Source organism: Mya arenaria, chromosome 5 (assembly GCF_026914265.1).
Source record: "Mya arenaria isolate MELC-2E11 chromosome 5, ASM2691426v1".
NCBI classification, from domain to species: Eukaryota; Metazoa; Mollusca; class Bivalvia; order Myida; family Myidae; genus Mya; species Mya arenaria.
This window is the reverse complement of record NC_069126.1, coordinates 57,183,734-57,199,129: the sequence shown is the minus strand read 5'-3', so window position 1 is coordinate 57,199,129 and position 15,396 is coordinate 57,183,734. Positions and strand designations below refer to the sequence as shown.

General features: G+C 35.4%; 1 protein-coding gene across 1 annotated transcript in view; it reads right to left on the bottom strand.

Annotated features, from left to right (window-relative positions):
- Nucleotides 1-15,396, bottom strand: part of LOC128236161 (uncharacterized) — a 113,128-nt gene that overhangs the window by 21,124 nt on the left and 76,608 nt on the right. Inside the window, exons 21-26 of the mRNA XM_052951045.1 lie at nt 15,243-15,372; nt 14,352-14,610; nt 12,553-13,180; nt 11,615-11,668; nt 3,716-3,890; nt 3,040-3,121 (exon numbers count right to left, since the gene is read on the bottom strand). Coding sequence (XP_052807005.1) covers nt 3,040-3,121; nt 3,716-3,890; nt 11,615-11,668; nt 12,553-13,180; nt 14,352-14,610; nt 15,243-15,372 — 1,328 coding nt within the window. The remainder of the gene's footprint in view (nt 1-3,039; nt 3,122-3,715; nt 3,891-11,614; nt 11,669-12,552; nt 13,181-14,351; nt 14,611-15,242; nt 15,373-15,396) is intronic.

Below are 15,396 nucleotides of genomic sequence, written 5' to 3'. Positions count from 1 at the left end.
CAAACACTTTGTCTAGTTGTTTGCAAAGTATCAGGGAGAACTTCAGACACAGAGGATTTTCAGAGGAAACTACCAATATTCTCATGCAATCTTGGAGACCAGGGACTAAGAAACAATATAACACGCATATCAAAAGGTGGTTTCAGTACTGTAGTGAAATGGAAACATCTCCATTTTTACCAACGCTGGAAACAGTAGTGGAATTTCTAACATCTCAATATTCAAAAGGTCTAGGATATGAAAGTTTAAACACAGCAAGAGGAGCTCTCTTGGCACTGGGTTTACAGTTTGATGGTTTTAGAGTAGGGAATCATCCACTTATTATATGATACATGAAAGGAGTTTTTGCATCTAGACCTTCCAAACCTAGATATACATATATCTGGGATGTAGATATAGTGTTGTTGTATTTAAAGAAACTTTCACCAGTGAAACATTTATCTTTAAAGGATCTCACTTTGAAGCTAGTAATGCTTATGGCCTTGACTCAAGATGCACGTGTACATACGTTACATTTGTTGAACTTTAAATGTTACAAAAAGTTGAAGTCTGAATATGTGTTACAATTTAATGGGCATCTTAAGCAAAGCAGGCCCGGACATAATGTTGATTGTGTTTCGTTTCGAGCTTATCCTCCAGATAGGAGATTATGCATTTATACTGTTTTGAAAGAATACCTTTCCTGTACTAGTGTGCTCAGACACAATGGTAATTCTGGAAAGTTTTTTTATGAGTTATGTCAAACCACACGCAACTGTAACTAGAGACACCATCTCGAGATGGATAAAGACAGTTATGTATAGAGCTGGAATAAATGTAAAGGATTTCGGTTCACACAGTGTTAGATCCGCGGTGACATCAAAAGCAAGTTCATCAGCAGTGCCTATAGCGGACATTCTTGCTAAAGTGGGATGGTCAAGAGAAAGTACATTTAGAAAGTTTTACGACAAACCAGTGTTAAACAAAAGTGACAAGTTCCAAGAAGGCATCTTGCGATGTAGATAGTGTTCTTGTCACATTCAGCTTTAAAGTCTCAGGTAAGACCATACGAAATTCTTTAAACGAAAAAGAATTTAAAAATTAAACGAAACTTACCTTGGTTAAGGTGAAGTTTGATTTCAATTCAATTCTTTGAGTAAAGAATTGAGGGAGGGCTTAACTGCCACACCCTCCCACCCATAGTATGTTTGATCTAGAGAAATCACATTCAAACCTTAGTTGATGAATGTAAGCATGCGCACCGTATCTCAGTTAAGCCCTCCCTCAATTCTTTACTCAAAGAATTGAAATCAAACTTCACCTTAACCAAGGTAAGTTTCGTTTAATTACAAATAATATTGAACAATGACTGTTAAAGGGACTGTACACCAGATTGGCACCAATTTTTATTTTTTTTCAGTAACGAATCTCAGGACAATTATCTAATAGAATGTGTTACGCTTTGATATCATAACTGTAAAAACTAGAACTCCGCGAGTCGGATGTGTCGCCTGACGAATTATTTACTGTCGACATTATAGCTGTTAGATTGGCATTTTATTCATTTATAGACAATGATGTTGCCATTTAACTTTCAAGTGTAGTTGGCATTTGATAGTTTACGAGATATGCCACGGACAAAACCTAACCAAGAAAATTAACAAAGAGCAATAACTCTAAACATATGGCAGCAAGAGTAACAGTTCTTGTGCACTGCACTTGCCCTCAATGAGATCTATCTACATATGAAGTTTCAAGTTGATAACTCTTACATTCTACAAGATATGCCCCGGACAAAACTTCAAGCATGAAAAATAACAAAGGGCAATAACTCTAAAAATATGGAAGAAAGAGTAACAGTTCATGTGCACTGCACTTGCCCTCAATTAGATCTATCTACATATGAAATTTCAAGTTGATACCACTAATAGTTTAGGAGATATACCCCGGACAAGCGCAAATGGGACGCGGACGCCGCCGCCGCCGACGACAAAAGTAACCCCTATATGTCGTCTTTTCAGGCGACACAAAAAGTACCAAAATGTAAAAAAAAATTGTGTCGGAGACCGGATTCGAACCCGTATCGCCAAAATTGCAGACCAGCGTCGTATCCACTGAGCTACGACGGCTTACTCTAATTGGGTGACATAATTAAGCTATACACCTACCTCGGTAATATTCCGTGATAACACTGACTAGCCAATCATGCATAAGGAATGAATTCTACCTGGTAGACATACCCAGTAATATTTTTTAATGGAAACATACGAAATAACTGCTAAACTTAAATAAATTGTAAACTATGTGGTACTTCAGTTAGTAAGTTTCAATGCATTGTACACATCGATGCCAAGTTTATGTCAGTTTTCACCATTTTTTTTTTTTTTTTCGCTATTTTATCATACGGAGTAAAGCCCTTTTAAAAGTGACCTTGACCTTTGCCCTCCAGATATGGTTCTCATTTGGTTACATTGATATCTGGATGTGAGAGTATGAATTTTATGCAGGAAAAAAAAACACTTTCAAAAGTGCTCTACAATTTGATAAAAAGTTTGAGTATGTGACCTTAAGTAATGCTTTAAAATCAGTATCATTTTAAAACATATTACTAAGTTGACAATTGAACAAGTGTAGCCTCAACCTTTGAGATAAAAGCACAGAAATTACATAAGATAATTGAGTTTAATTAACATCCTATGAATAGACAAATACATATTTGTATTTGATGTTAGCACCATTTTTGTGAGCAAGATGCACAAATATCTCTTAACCCTAGCATTCTCAGATTAAAATGGTGCAAGATTTCTATAAAAAAAAATACACGACTTAATCATAAATTTCAATTAACATCTTTAAATTACAAATATTTACATTTTTTCAGTATAAAACTTTGAATGGCATTAATACAACCCAAAAATGTGGATGTTATTAAAAACCATCAAGGTCACTTATTATGTTTATGAAACATTTATGGCAACTGTCAATTTGAGAGCATTTCATTGAATTACAAATTTGAAATTTCAAAGGAATGAGCTTCTTTCCATCTCCACAGACACTTACCCAGTTCCATGTCTGCTCCAAAATCCTCAAACTCCACTTCTTTTTTAAATATCATCGTCAGCAGTACTGCCATGACCAGCGTCTGATTATATACAACAACATTCACAAATTTACCTATTTTTGTTTTCATACGACAGTTGATACTGATGTGATTAAATTAACAGCAAATAAAATGGTATCAAATATGTAATCAAAATAATATTTTTCCAATGTAGCATTTGTTCAGTTTTTAAAAGGTGAAAAACAGGTTAAAACTTCAGAGGCTAAGTCAAGCCATTATTTTTCTTAAGATGCATTCTTACTCCAGAATACATGTACCACAATTAATACAATTGTTTTAATTTAATTAAAAGGAGGAATACATATTGAAAATGATGGTAGGATATGGTGTTTAATTTGAAAGAATTTGGTGCAAAAACATGGTATTTCTACCTTATGGGATGATAGTTGATCACTATAAATCTTTTAGCACTCACCTGTCATTCAATACTAAGTCTTGTACGTTTTCAGCTATTACATACATGGTTACATTCTTGTAATCAGTAATACAATCATATTTTCCATAAAATGCATTATTTAGTAAGTAGTTAAAGGTGTATCACTCAAAACTGATGTTTGTTATACAAGTGAATGTAACAAATTCTAAATACGACTTCACATTATGGTTTCTACTAGCCTTGAGGGGTTGTTGGGCAAACACACTCTGCAAAATTCCGGTGATGAAGGAGACGAGCCACTCAATGCTGCGCGCGTAGCCAAACTTGAGGCCGTAGAGCATCACAAAGAAGGAGGACACCAAACACACTGATATAGCAAATGTCCAGGCCACATACAGGAACCACCATGGTAGGCTTAATAAATACATAAACAGAAAAAGTCAGGTGCATCTGTACACATGTACTTTTCTGAGTGGGTATGAAAGTTGTGTTTAGGGTTACTTCATCCTACTAGTAACCTTGCAAAATGCATATAACCCTACAAAACTGTTATGGCATAGAAGAAATATGTTTTTTTCCTTTTTTCTGACCTACCCATTTTTGCCAAGAGCCATTTTATTTATCTTTATTTGTTTGATTTTATTTAAGTTGAACATGAAGTGCTTTGGGCGTTTTTTTGTTATAATTCTGACTACAGAACACAAGTAGGAAACAACATGCTTTAACTTTGTATAGTTGGCATTTGATATCAGAAAATGATTCATTCTGTGTGATCTCCATGATCAACACTCTTCAATAAAGATTTATTTGAGAACTAATTTTGCAGTGGAAATCTATCTATTAGTAAAAATTAAAAATGGACTAAGGGGACTGACTGGTCTCAGTATGTTAATTTATTTTGATTAAAAATAAATTTAATTATTTTCGTGAGATTGAAGTAAATTGTTGTCTGTCACATTGCTAAGAAATCGGAATACTAGGTCGCTACCGTTAAAGTTATTACAGACTTGGTCATGATATTTTACGGTAGTTTAAGGTTCAATTTAGACCGAGATTAAACCAGTCAATGAATCCTGAATCACACTTTTATGGCAAACCTCTTGAATAGCGGATCAAAATAAAAATGTTATTTAATTAGTTTAATAGTTATAAAATACAACATTTAATACGCCTGACTCAACTATGACGGGTCGAGGACGTCCTATAGGGAGAAAACAGCTTATAATGTTGTTTTCACCGAGGATAAGCATGGCTCTATAGATGTTTGGGATGGCTTGGCATGTTCTGGTCAAGGTGGAACTATTTTTATGGGTGCAAACTATTAAAGTCATGGTGACATGGACATGAGAATTTTGGCAACTAATGATTTGTCCACATGTGTACCAACACGAATGTACCGGCAAATCATGAGGGCGATTTACAAATTTGGCCATTCTTTTGAAAGGGGTAATATAATTAAATGAAATGTGCAAAGGTTTGGTTTCGTGGTAAATCCGGTACAGCACTTGTGTTTATTTGACCTCTGTGTTCTTAAGTAAACATGTGGCAGTTTTTCTCTCATTAGTATTTAGGTTAAAAGCAGTTAGTTAAAACATTAAATGGTACTTTCAGGCTTTAGGCAGCGTTTGTTTTATGTTAATTAGTAACTTCGTATACATGTAGTATGCATGTATTTATCATTTATGTAGCTATTGGTCAAACAAATATGTGACAACTCTAAAAAATAAAAGTAAATATATGGAACTTTGGAAAAACACAGCCAAGTTTTGTGTTGTGGATGTGCATATGTTTCCTTCTCAGAATTTGGTGTGGGAGTTGTTGGAATACTGGTATATTTTGCTTACGAAGGATCTGCTTTAGTCGCTTTAATGCCAAAAACATTTCCTTTATGAATAGTGTTACTTATTTGAGTTACAGCGGTCTGCACTTGCGGTGTTTCTATCAAATATTTACTTTGCTCGTAGCGACGGCTTTGGTGAAGCTAGATTTTCTTATAACGTGGAACCTCTTTGGCAAATCAACGAATATAACAATCAATATAACGATTAATTATAACAATTAGACGGTTAGTGTTAAAAAGCACCTTATAATTCAAATTTTGTGGCCCTCGTGGGCTTGGGAAAAGGGAGATGTCAAGGACAAAAGTGACGGACTGACTGTATCCTCGACTAATTAGGATTCTCGGATGTAGGGAATTAATCAAAACTCATCAAGTCAGACAAAACATTGAAATCAATTAGTTACTTTAGTTATGCCATTTATTCATCTTTATTGCCACAAGTATTTAGGCACAAACGGTTAAAAGTTCGCGTATGTGTTGTCGGCGGGGCGCAAGCAGGCACTAAAACTAGGCCGCCATCTGGATTCGAGTGCCTAGAATCGCTAACTCTGACATGGTCTGTGTCGGCACGTTTTTTAATTAGGCCAGCACTATTTTAATCAATTGTTTATTGAGGAAAAAATCAAACATATCTTCAAAAATGTTAATGTCAAAATTTCAACTTGTAATAAAATATTTACTATATTTCGCAGGCATGGAAATTTCATCATGTCAAATAACTCATAGTGACGAGTTAATAAAATTTATTTTCAAGACAATACTTTCTCTTAGGGTATGTTTTCAGTGACACTAAACATTCTAGATGACTTGAGAGCAGAGGTGCCTTTTGAACAAAAGCATAGAAAATTAGTCTCTATTGCATTATCACTCCTCCTGGGGATGAGCCTAAAACAGAAACAAAGATTTAATAATTTTGACACTACGACTTTGGTTCATGTGAACCCATACTGTAATTCAACTTGGCCTTACTTCAAGAATTCACGTCCCATGACTGCCATTTATGAATGGTGTGCACAGCTGATGGGGTGGCCAGTGGGTTTTTAAAGGATGTTTTGTGTGGGTTTTGATGGCAATTAATTTGGGAATAGTAAACAGCAATATTTACGATGTTCACGTTTGTTGTGGATTTATCTGTTTTTAATAGCAGTTACTTTAGTGATTAGTTATTAGTAAAAATGGTGTCATAGCCTTGCAGATACGCGCAAATATCGTGATAACCAGGTAAAAACAAAGATTGCCACAATTCAAGGTCGCAGTGCTCATGATAAAAGGGACTATGACAATACAATTTAATATTACAAAAACAGATATAATTCAAGAGGCTTCCGACTTAGAATGTGAAACCATGGTAATAAGTTACAAAAACCTTTCTTCACATTAAATAATAGCAAGGTTAAGGATTAATATGTGAAAGCAATGATAATAGTGAGAATGACGGTCAGGATTGGTTTATTTTTCTAGTGAACCTGTGTTCCGTACAGTAAAAGAATGCAGTTTTAAAAATGGTAAGCTACCCCATCCAGGATATCAAAACATCAAAATGTCGGTTTAAAAAGTCATATAGTAATAAAGCATTGATTATGATCCAACGAGTGTCGCTGTACCTTGGTACATCAGTATAGTCAATATCATTAGATGGTTGTATTGTGTCCAAACCAAAGCTAGTTAGAAGAATATACAATCTATTGAAAAATTAAATGCTCCAATACATGTAAAATATTAGAGAATGTGCGTCACGACAATGAGGCTTTGCATGGCGCGCATATGACAAGCAATACAGGTTATGACAGGCCATGATGAGCTCCGTCATCATATAGCTGGTCCAAAATAATGATCTGTAGCAGCGCTGTATGTTAGAACGTGACACAATTCAGGGAAATCGAATGGCCCTGGTTAATCAAACGGGTCAAACACGATCGTCTACTCGATATGCTTGTTTTATCAAAGGGAAATGCTCGTTGGCAAGCTGCAATTTTAATCATAGCTATTCATGATGTGGGGCAGTTCTCTCCGCCAATCATAATTGCAAATATAACCCCTGCAAAGGCCAATTCAGGGTGGGGGCATGGTTTGAATACATCTAAACTTCCGGTGGATATAAGTTTATTATGACGCTCTTAGGGATTCTATAATACATTTTATAGAAAAGGAATTTTTATGGGGAAATTGTAACAATTTTGTGGCGGGAAAAAATTCGCAAGCCAAGAGTTGGCTGGGCTGTCTTCCGTTACAGTTAAAAATGCATATTTACATATACAATTTAGAATTAAGTTGTATTTAAGCTTGTCGAGACCTTTACCTGGTCCAGCACCTCGGTTATAGTTGTCACTTGGTAGGGGAATCCACAAGTGGGCTTTAAATTTCAAATTGGGATTTATACACTAAAATCAATTAATTTTATAGAATATAGATATAAATAACACTGATAATCCCATTGCTGGAATTACAAAGTCTGAACTAGTCTACTGCATGTATATTTCTCAAGGCCGGGAAGGTCCTAGTTCTTGGCATTCTGGTGGTTGCATTGCATTGCCAGGAGATTGCTGATGTTGCATTGGCTACTGGCAATTGGTGGTTGCATGATTGTGTTGCGTTACATTGCCAGGAGATTGCTGATGTTGCATTAGCTATTGGCAATTGGTGGTTGCATTGCCATGAGATTGTGGATTTTGCATTTGCTATTGGCAATTGGTGGTTGCATTATTGCATTGCCAGGAGATTGCATATTGCACTGCGGATTTTGCATTGACTATTGGCAATAGGATAATTTACATGCAGACAGTAGTTGCTGGCTTGTCCCACTTTGCTAAACAGGCTATTCTAGCACAGGTAGGCCATACAACACTATGGCATTAGCAAAATGTTCTTACATTTTGTATAATCACTTGATACAACGGGTCAGCCCAGCTTCTCTCGGCTTGCGTGGTTCATTCCCACTTGGACTTCCAGACGTGTGTCACTTAATAGGACCTATTATGGAGTTTGTTCATTTTCATGGCCATATCTTGCCAATCCTTTTACTATTTGTTTTGAGCTGTTGTTCCAATAGCAGTTATTGTATAGCAAAGTTATTATGCTCTTATCACGTTGGTTATGAAGAATTAAACTCGGAAACTTTCAATGTCGTTTTGTTCTTGTTTCTGTTCAAACGAAAAACGTAAAATAATCTAAATAGAATTCACTTATTTATTTAGTAATATTTTTATCATTTTTTTTTTTCAAGATACCGGTAGGGCCAACCTTAAAAAATTTCTTGTTTGGAGTAACCCTACCCAGATTTTTTAAGGTGGGTAGGTAGGTAGGTTTTTTTTTTTTTTTTCTCCAACGACAACTGTATCTTGTGTACAGTACATTCACTACATAACACTAGTTATTCAAGGCATTGTAATAAACTTTTGAACAACAAACATCTTAACTTCTGATCCTTTATTTTTTTAATTTCAAAGAATTTCAATCTACTTAAGACTGACACAGAGATGAACTCAACAAAACAAACTTTGACGAGACCGTTATTTTTGACATTTTTTCGAAGTTGTCGTAGTAGCTCTCCGGGATTGTTTCATCATTCTCCATTAAAATATCAAATACATCGTACCATGTGTAGTCGACATTGAATTTTCTTACAAAGTTGTTTTTAATTTTTTTATTTAAGTAATTTATTGTCACACAAAACGTAATTTCGTTCGGTTCACGTTCGACAAACTTGCAGTCAGCCATGTTTTCGAAACGCTCATTGCGATCAGCAATAAAAACCGAAGCTCTACGAGTGTGTCTACAAATCGAAAAGAACCGAAACAGAAGAAAAGAGCAGAAACAGAAAATAGTAGCGGAAAGGCGTTGAAAAAAAAATTCGCGGATCAAAATGCCAAAAATAAATTTGAGTCGGCAACGATTTTTATGGGTCGGTCGCGTTACTCCAAACAAGATTTTTTTTATTTTAGGCCTAGCTAAGTAGATTTTCATATAAAGGCATGAACAAAAACATTGAAATATTTAGCATGGCCTATCAATGATTTTTTGGTGCAGTTTACTGCCTTCTAAAGACTGTTTCCCCTTGCCAAAAAATATTCATTTTGCCAAAAAATATATATTCTTTTCCCAATTTGATAAATGCAGATTACGTTAATGAATAAATAAAAAAGCAATGAATTTCTTGAAAAATAAGCAAAATCTTGACAAAAACTCATTTACAGCATTAAAAATTAAAAACATAAATATTTGCCATTATATTAGCTACTTTGGCCTGATTTTGTATTTTTCGAAAAAATAATTTGTTTTTTCAATTTGCAAGGCAAAGGCAGTGAAAATAATTAAAAAATCACTGCCTATCCTTCAAAAGTATTAGTTCAATCAGTGTAGGGTGAGTGAAGGGAAATATAAAGAATAAAGTGTTGAAAAGTAAAAAGAAAAAGAATAGAAAATCATTATAAAAACTAGAGCTATCACTGAAGGTGATTAATGCCCCGAACGCCGCCCTGATTTGAAATTGCAGTCAACTATTTGGAAAGCCAACCTATAAATGACAACTTTATTTTATGGACTATCGTCAGATATTCATTTTTTGATTATGTTTTAAAAAGTTAGAAAAAAGGCTTTAAACAATATCAGTGATGCTAATACTGAGATGTTGATACTGATGTATTTAATGTTCTAAAGCACAGAATATACGATTGCCTATGACCATCTATAAATGAGTTAAGTTACTTTTTTCAAGTTATGCTCCATACAAGAAAAAAGTAACAAAGGGCAATAACTCTGTAGTTGGCTGAAATAGAATTGTGGTTCCTGTACACTGCACTTCCTCTCATTATGATCTATCACTGTATGAAGTTTTATTAAATTCCATCCAATAGTTTTCAAGTTATGCTCCAGACAAGAAAAAGTAACAAAGGGCAGTAACTCTGTAATTAGCTGAAATAGAATTGCGGTTCCTGTACACTGCACTTCCTCTCATTATGATCTATCACTGTATGAAGCTTTATTTAATTCCATCCAATAGTTTTCAAATTATGCTCCGGACAAGAAGAAAGTATTAAAGGTCATAACTCTGTTAATTAGCTAAAATAGATTTATGGTTCTTGTGCACTGCACTTCCTCTCATTGTTTTACCATTTCATGAATTTTTAATAAATTCTATCCAGTAGTTTGCAAGTTAATGTCTGGAAAAAAAATTGACAGCAAAAAAAAACAAATAAAGGGCATTAACTCAGTAATTAGCTAAAGTATAGTTATGGTTCTTGAACACTGCACTTCCTCTCATTGTGCTTTACCATTGTATGAAGTTTCAATGAATTCCATCCTGTACTTTTCAATTTATAATCCGGACAAAAAAAGTAACAAAGGGCAATAACTCTGTAATAAGCAAGAAGAGTGTTATGGTTATTGTACACTGCACTTCCTCTCATTATGCTCTACCATTGTATGAAGTTTAATCCAATTCCATCCAGTAGTTTTTAAGTTATGCTCCGGACAAGGTAAATTGTAACGGACCGACAAATCGACCGACCGACTGACCACAGGGTGACTCCAATATACCCCCTTCAAACTTCATTTGACAGCCCTGGGTATAATAATCTAAGGGCAATAACACTGAAAATACCATACACAAAATAATGATTCGTAGCACTGAGCACTTATCCACAACACAGTCAATATGTGTATAAAGTTTGAAGTCAATGCCTAAATTAGCATATATGGTGTTATGGAGAGAAGAAGACTTGTCCGATTGAAAAAATGATATTAAAGTAATTAAAGGGCAATACCTAAAAGATAATAAAATAATGATTTTTTTCCACAGCACTTCTCCCAAACACAGTCAATATGTGTATGAAGTTTGAAGTCAATACCTCAAAAACATATGGATATATGTAAAAAAATAAGTATAAAAATAATCAAGAGGTAATGCTGTTGAAACCCGTTATCGCTCGATATCGCTAATTTTGCTCGATTTCCACTTTAGCTCAATTTTGTTGTAATGGACCGATTTATTTTCACTCTTTGTAAGCATTTCTGCTTGGATCGATCTTCCAATGCTGAAAGTTTTTTGGCCAGTTTCTGGGATATCATTAAGCCAACGGATTTCCACTGTCACTCTAAAAACCCCACACACAAATATTCTTTCTTTAATGCACTGCATTTTTCCTCAACACGATCATTATTTTTTTAAAGTTTGAAGCCAATTCCTCAAAAATGACAGGCAGATGTGACAAGGTGATTCCTAAACAGCCAACAGCATGAACTGGTTTGGGTATAATATTTAAAGCATTGATTTGACAAGACTTTTCAACATGGAACTTACAATCTTGGGTCTTTCTTTGCACGCACCACAACGGGAGCCTCATCCAGGACACACCTACAGATTATACAGAACATCAATCACAGGCAGAATCATTGTCGCATTTATAAGATTAATTAGTTTCACATCCTTAAAAATATAGTGGCCCAATGTATAAAGGCGTAAAACAAGTGGCCGATACAAACGAAGACAACCTGCATCATTTTAGCAGTTCATTTTTACACAATTTGTATGGACTAGGGATGCAAACAAATATTGGATCAAATGTTTTTGGCTCGTATTTTCATTTTGACGGGAAAGTACAGACTTTTTCTATTTGTTTGTATAATTTTGTTTACAAATATGATCACATTGGAATAGAAATAATTCATTTTTTTTGTTCAAAATGTATTGCTCTTTAATGGAATATTTTCTAAAAGTGGGGAAAATCAGAGTCTAATTTGGGAAACAATTAGTGCGTTGCAGGTACCGGCTATACAGGCAACTAAAACAAAGAGTCAAAAAAGGCTACGGCTATGACTATATAGAATAATAATAGTTTTAAACAAAACTGAAAGATTCATTGAATATTCTAATATTCAAAGAATTAACGAATATTCAAACTTTTCCATTTGCTTGAATCCCTAACATATACTAAACAATTTAACAAAAAATAGGCCATGGGACAAACAAATAGCTTGTTTCACTTCGGCCTAAAAAAATGTTTGGTTTTGGTTACATCCTTTTTAAAAACAGGGAAGGTAGGCTTTTTTTATTTTTTTATTAGGCATTATATAAGAATGTCATTTTCATCATTGGAGAATGGTGTTTAAGCTATCTTCTGTATAAGCATTTTTTTTTTTTTTTTTTTTCAAACTGACTATAAAAACGGTAGGGTCGTCACCTATTCTGTAGGTAGGGTCAGGTAACCCGAACCAAATGTATTTTTTTTAAGGTCTTACCTATCCTCTGAAAAAATGTTTTCTGTTGAAAACCGCTTCATCTCACTGGCTGTATTTGAAGAAGCATCTCCCGACATGCTGATAGTTGGACTGCGAGTTGTGTGACCAATATCTCCACACGAATCAAACTTTAATGCTGACGTGTCAAAGCCATCTGCGGGCGATAGATCAGACCTATTTGGTTTCAGGGCAAGATCTTCTTTACTCCCAGTATCCTTTCCACGAGGCGCCAGTGTAAATTGTCCTTGGTTGTCTAACACAACATTCATACCCAAGGCCTCTCCAGCAACTGACCATGAAAATCGGTCTGGCAGATTTTCAATCAACAGATTTGTGACAAGGTTAGGATCAACCTCGCTACAGTCTCCGATAGCATCTGTATACAGTGAACGAAACAGATCAATATCAAGCTGCCTTTGTATGTTTTTAAAATCGAAATCTGCTGTCATTGCAGACACTGTTTCTCGAGTAGAACCTCTATCAGTCATGGATGCATTGAATGAGGCAATGAACGTTTCATCTGGATCTTTCATCTTGCGGCGCATTTTTCGCTCTCGTGGCTTGACCTTCATAAACAGCTGTATCATAAGAAGATTCACTGGAAACATTATGAGACTGCTCTCTATTCCTGAAAATAAATCAAAACACGATGAGGTTGCAATACCATAATGTCAAGTAATTTTTAAGTACATTGTTATGACACCTACAAGTTTTACCAATGTATATTTGAAGTATAGTATAATTCATTTATTTTATATCCCCCCATATTAAACTGTGTATAGGACTCTAGCAAAAAGCCTAGCATAGAAGACAGGACACAGGCAAACAATTGCGTGAAAAATCAGGTAAAAGACTTCTAACACCATCGATAGGACTCAGTGAAAAATTGTCAAAATCAGCAGCCACCATATTTGATTTGTCAAGTTTTATTGAATCCAAAAATGGCAAAGGTTATTAAATAGTATAGCACATGTACATCATTAATAAAACTAGAGCTATCACTGAAGGTGATTAATACCCCCGAACGCCGCCCTGATATGGAATTGCAGTCAACTATTTGGAAAGCCAACCTATAAATGAAAACTTTATTTTATGGACTATCGTCAGTTATTCATTTTTTGATTATGTTTTTAAAAGTTAGAAATAAGGCTTTAAACAATATCAGTGATGCTAATACTGAGATGTTAATACTGATATATTTGATTTTCTAAAGCACAGAAATTATGATTGCCTATAACCATCTATAAATGAGATAAGTTAAAAAAAAAAAAAAATGCTCCGGACAAGAAAAAAGTAACAAAGGTCAATAACTCTGTAATTAGCTGAAATAGAATTGCGGTACCTGTACAATGCACTTCCTCTCATTATGATCTATCACTGTATGAAGTTTTATTAAATTCCATCCAATAGTTTTCAAGTAATGCTCCGGACAAGAAAAAGTAACAAAGCGCAATAACCTTGTAATTAGCTAAAATAGAGTTATGGTTCTTGTGCACTGTACTTCCTCTCATTGTGCTTTACCATTGTATGAAGTTTCAATAAATTCCATATAGTGGTTTGCAAGTTAATGTCTGGAAAATAATTTGACAGCAAAAAAAAAAACAAATAAAGGGCAATAACTTAGTAATTAGCTAAAGTAGAGTTATGGTTCTTGAACACTGCACTTCCTCTCATTGTGCTTTACCATTGTATGAAGTTCCAATGAATTTGTTCCTGTACTTTTCAAGTTATACCGTGGTGACCCATGTGAGAACCCCGTTGAAGTCACATGATTCCTCACATAGATAAATTGCACATACCAATAACAATCTGTGTTAGGCTGAGACTGAAGGGCCCAGCCTTCACCTGGTCAGTGGGTTCGTCTGTGGGGATGCCGTAGAACATGAGGTTGGTCAACATAGTTGAGAGCAGAAGGGAGAGGGCGCACGTGAGTCGCTGGACGCGTGTGAACTGGCTTGCTGGAGGCTTGGAGAAGATGCTGATCCACAAATGGCCATCCCTTATCTCCCGGCTAGACTGGATCATGAACCGGTACTTCTGCTTCATCCTCATCTGATCCTGACGATGATAAGGGCTTCGTTGCACTGATTCTCATGTATTCTCAACCAACCTTTTTAAACAGCTACTTGCTTAAAATTACATCCTCCTAGGTCTTAGGTAAAAACCAGTACTGCTCTTATGTTCATTTTGAAAGATCACAAGAAAATGCCCCATGTTGACCAGTTCCCCTTCAGTGACAATATCAGCAACAAAATAAGCGTATCAAATTGACTCAGAATGACATTCATGTGGTCAATACTTTCATAAAAACACATATTGAACGTCATGTTATCTTTTTTTTGATATACATGTGTTACAATAGCGGCCATTGGGGTGCACATAATGCTATTGCAGTTTTACAGTTTATTGTGTTTACTATATACATCTTTATAATAAAATATCATCTCCTTCCAACGTCGACGACTTGTCAATTACACTTCCGACTTTTCTAGGAATTAAGCTCCTAGAATTAGACTTGCAACTTGCCTTCGAACTCTCTCGAGTGAGTAGGTATTGGGCCACAGTTAACTACCCCCCTCCCTCCCCCCCCCCCCGACAGTTATCACCCCCCATCGACCTTAAGATCACAGTTATCAGACATAATAAGTATAAAAGGTGTCACTTTTAAGGGATGCGGTTTGTTCACTGACCTCTGATGTGGCTTCAATGGTAGCCGTGGTGGAGAGGAGGGAACCCATATCCACGGCAAGCCAGTCGTTATAGATGTAGTTCCAGGACGAGCCACTCTCAACATCCTTGATATGAACCTGATTCAGGTACCTGGATCATCCAACACACTCCAAC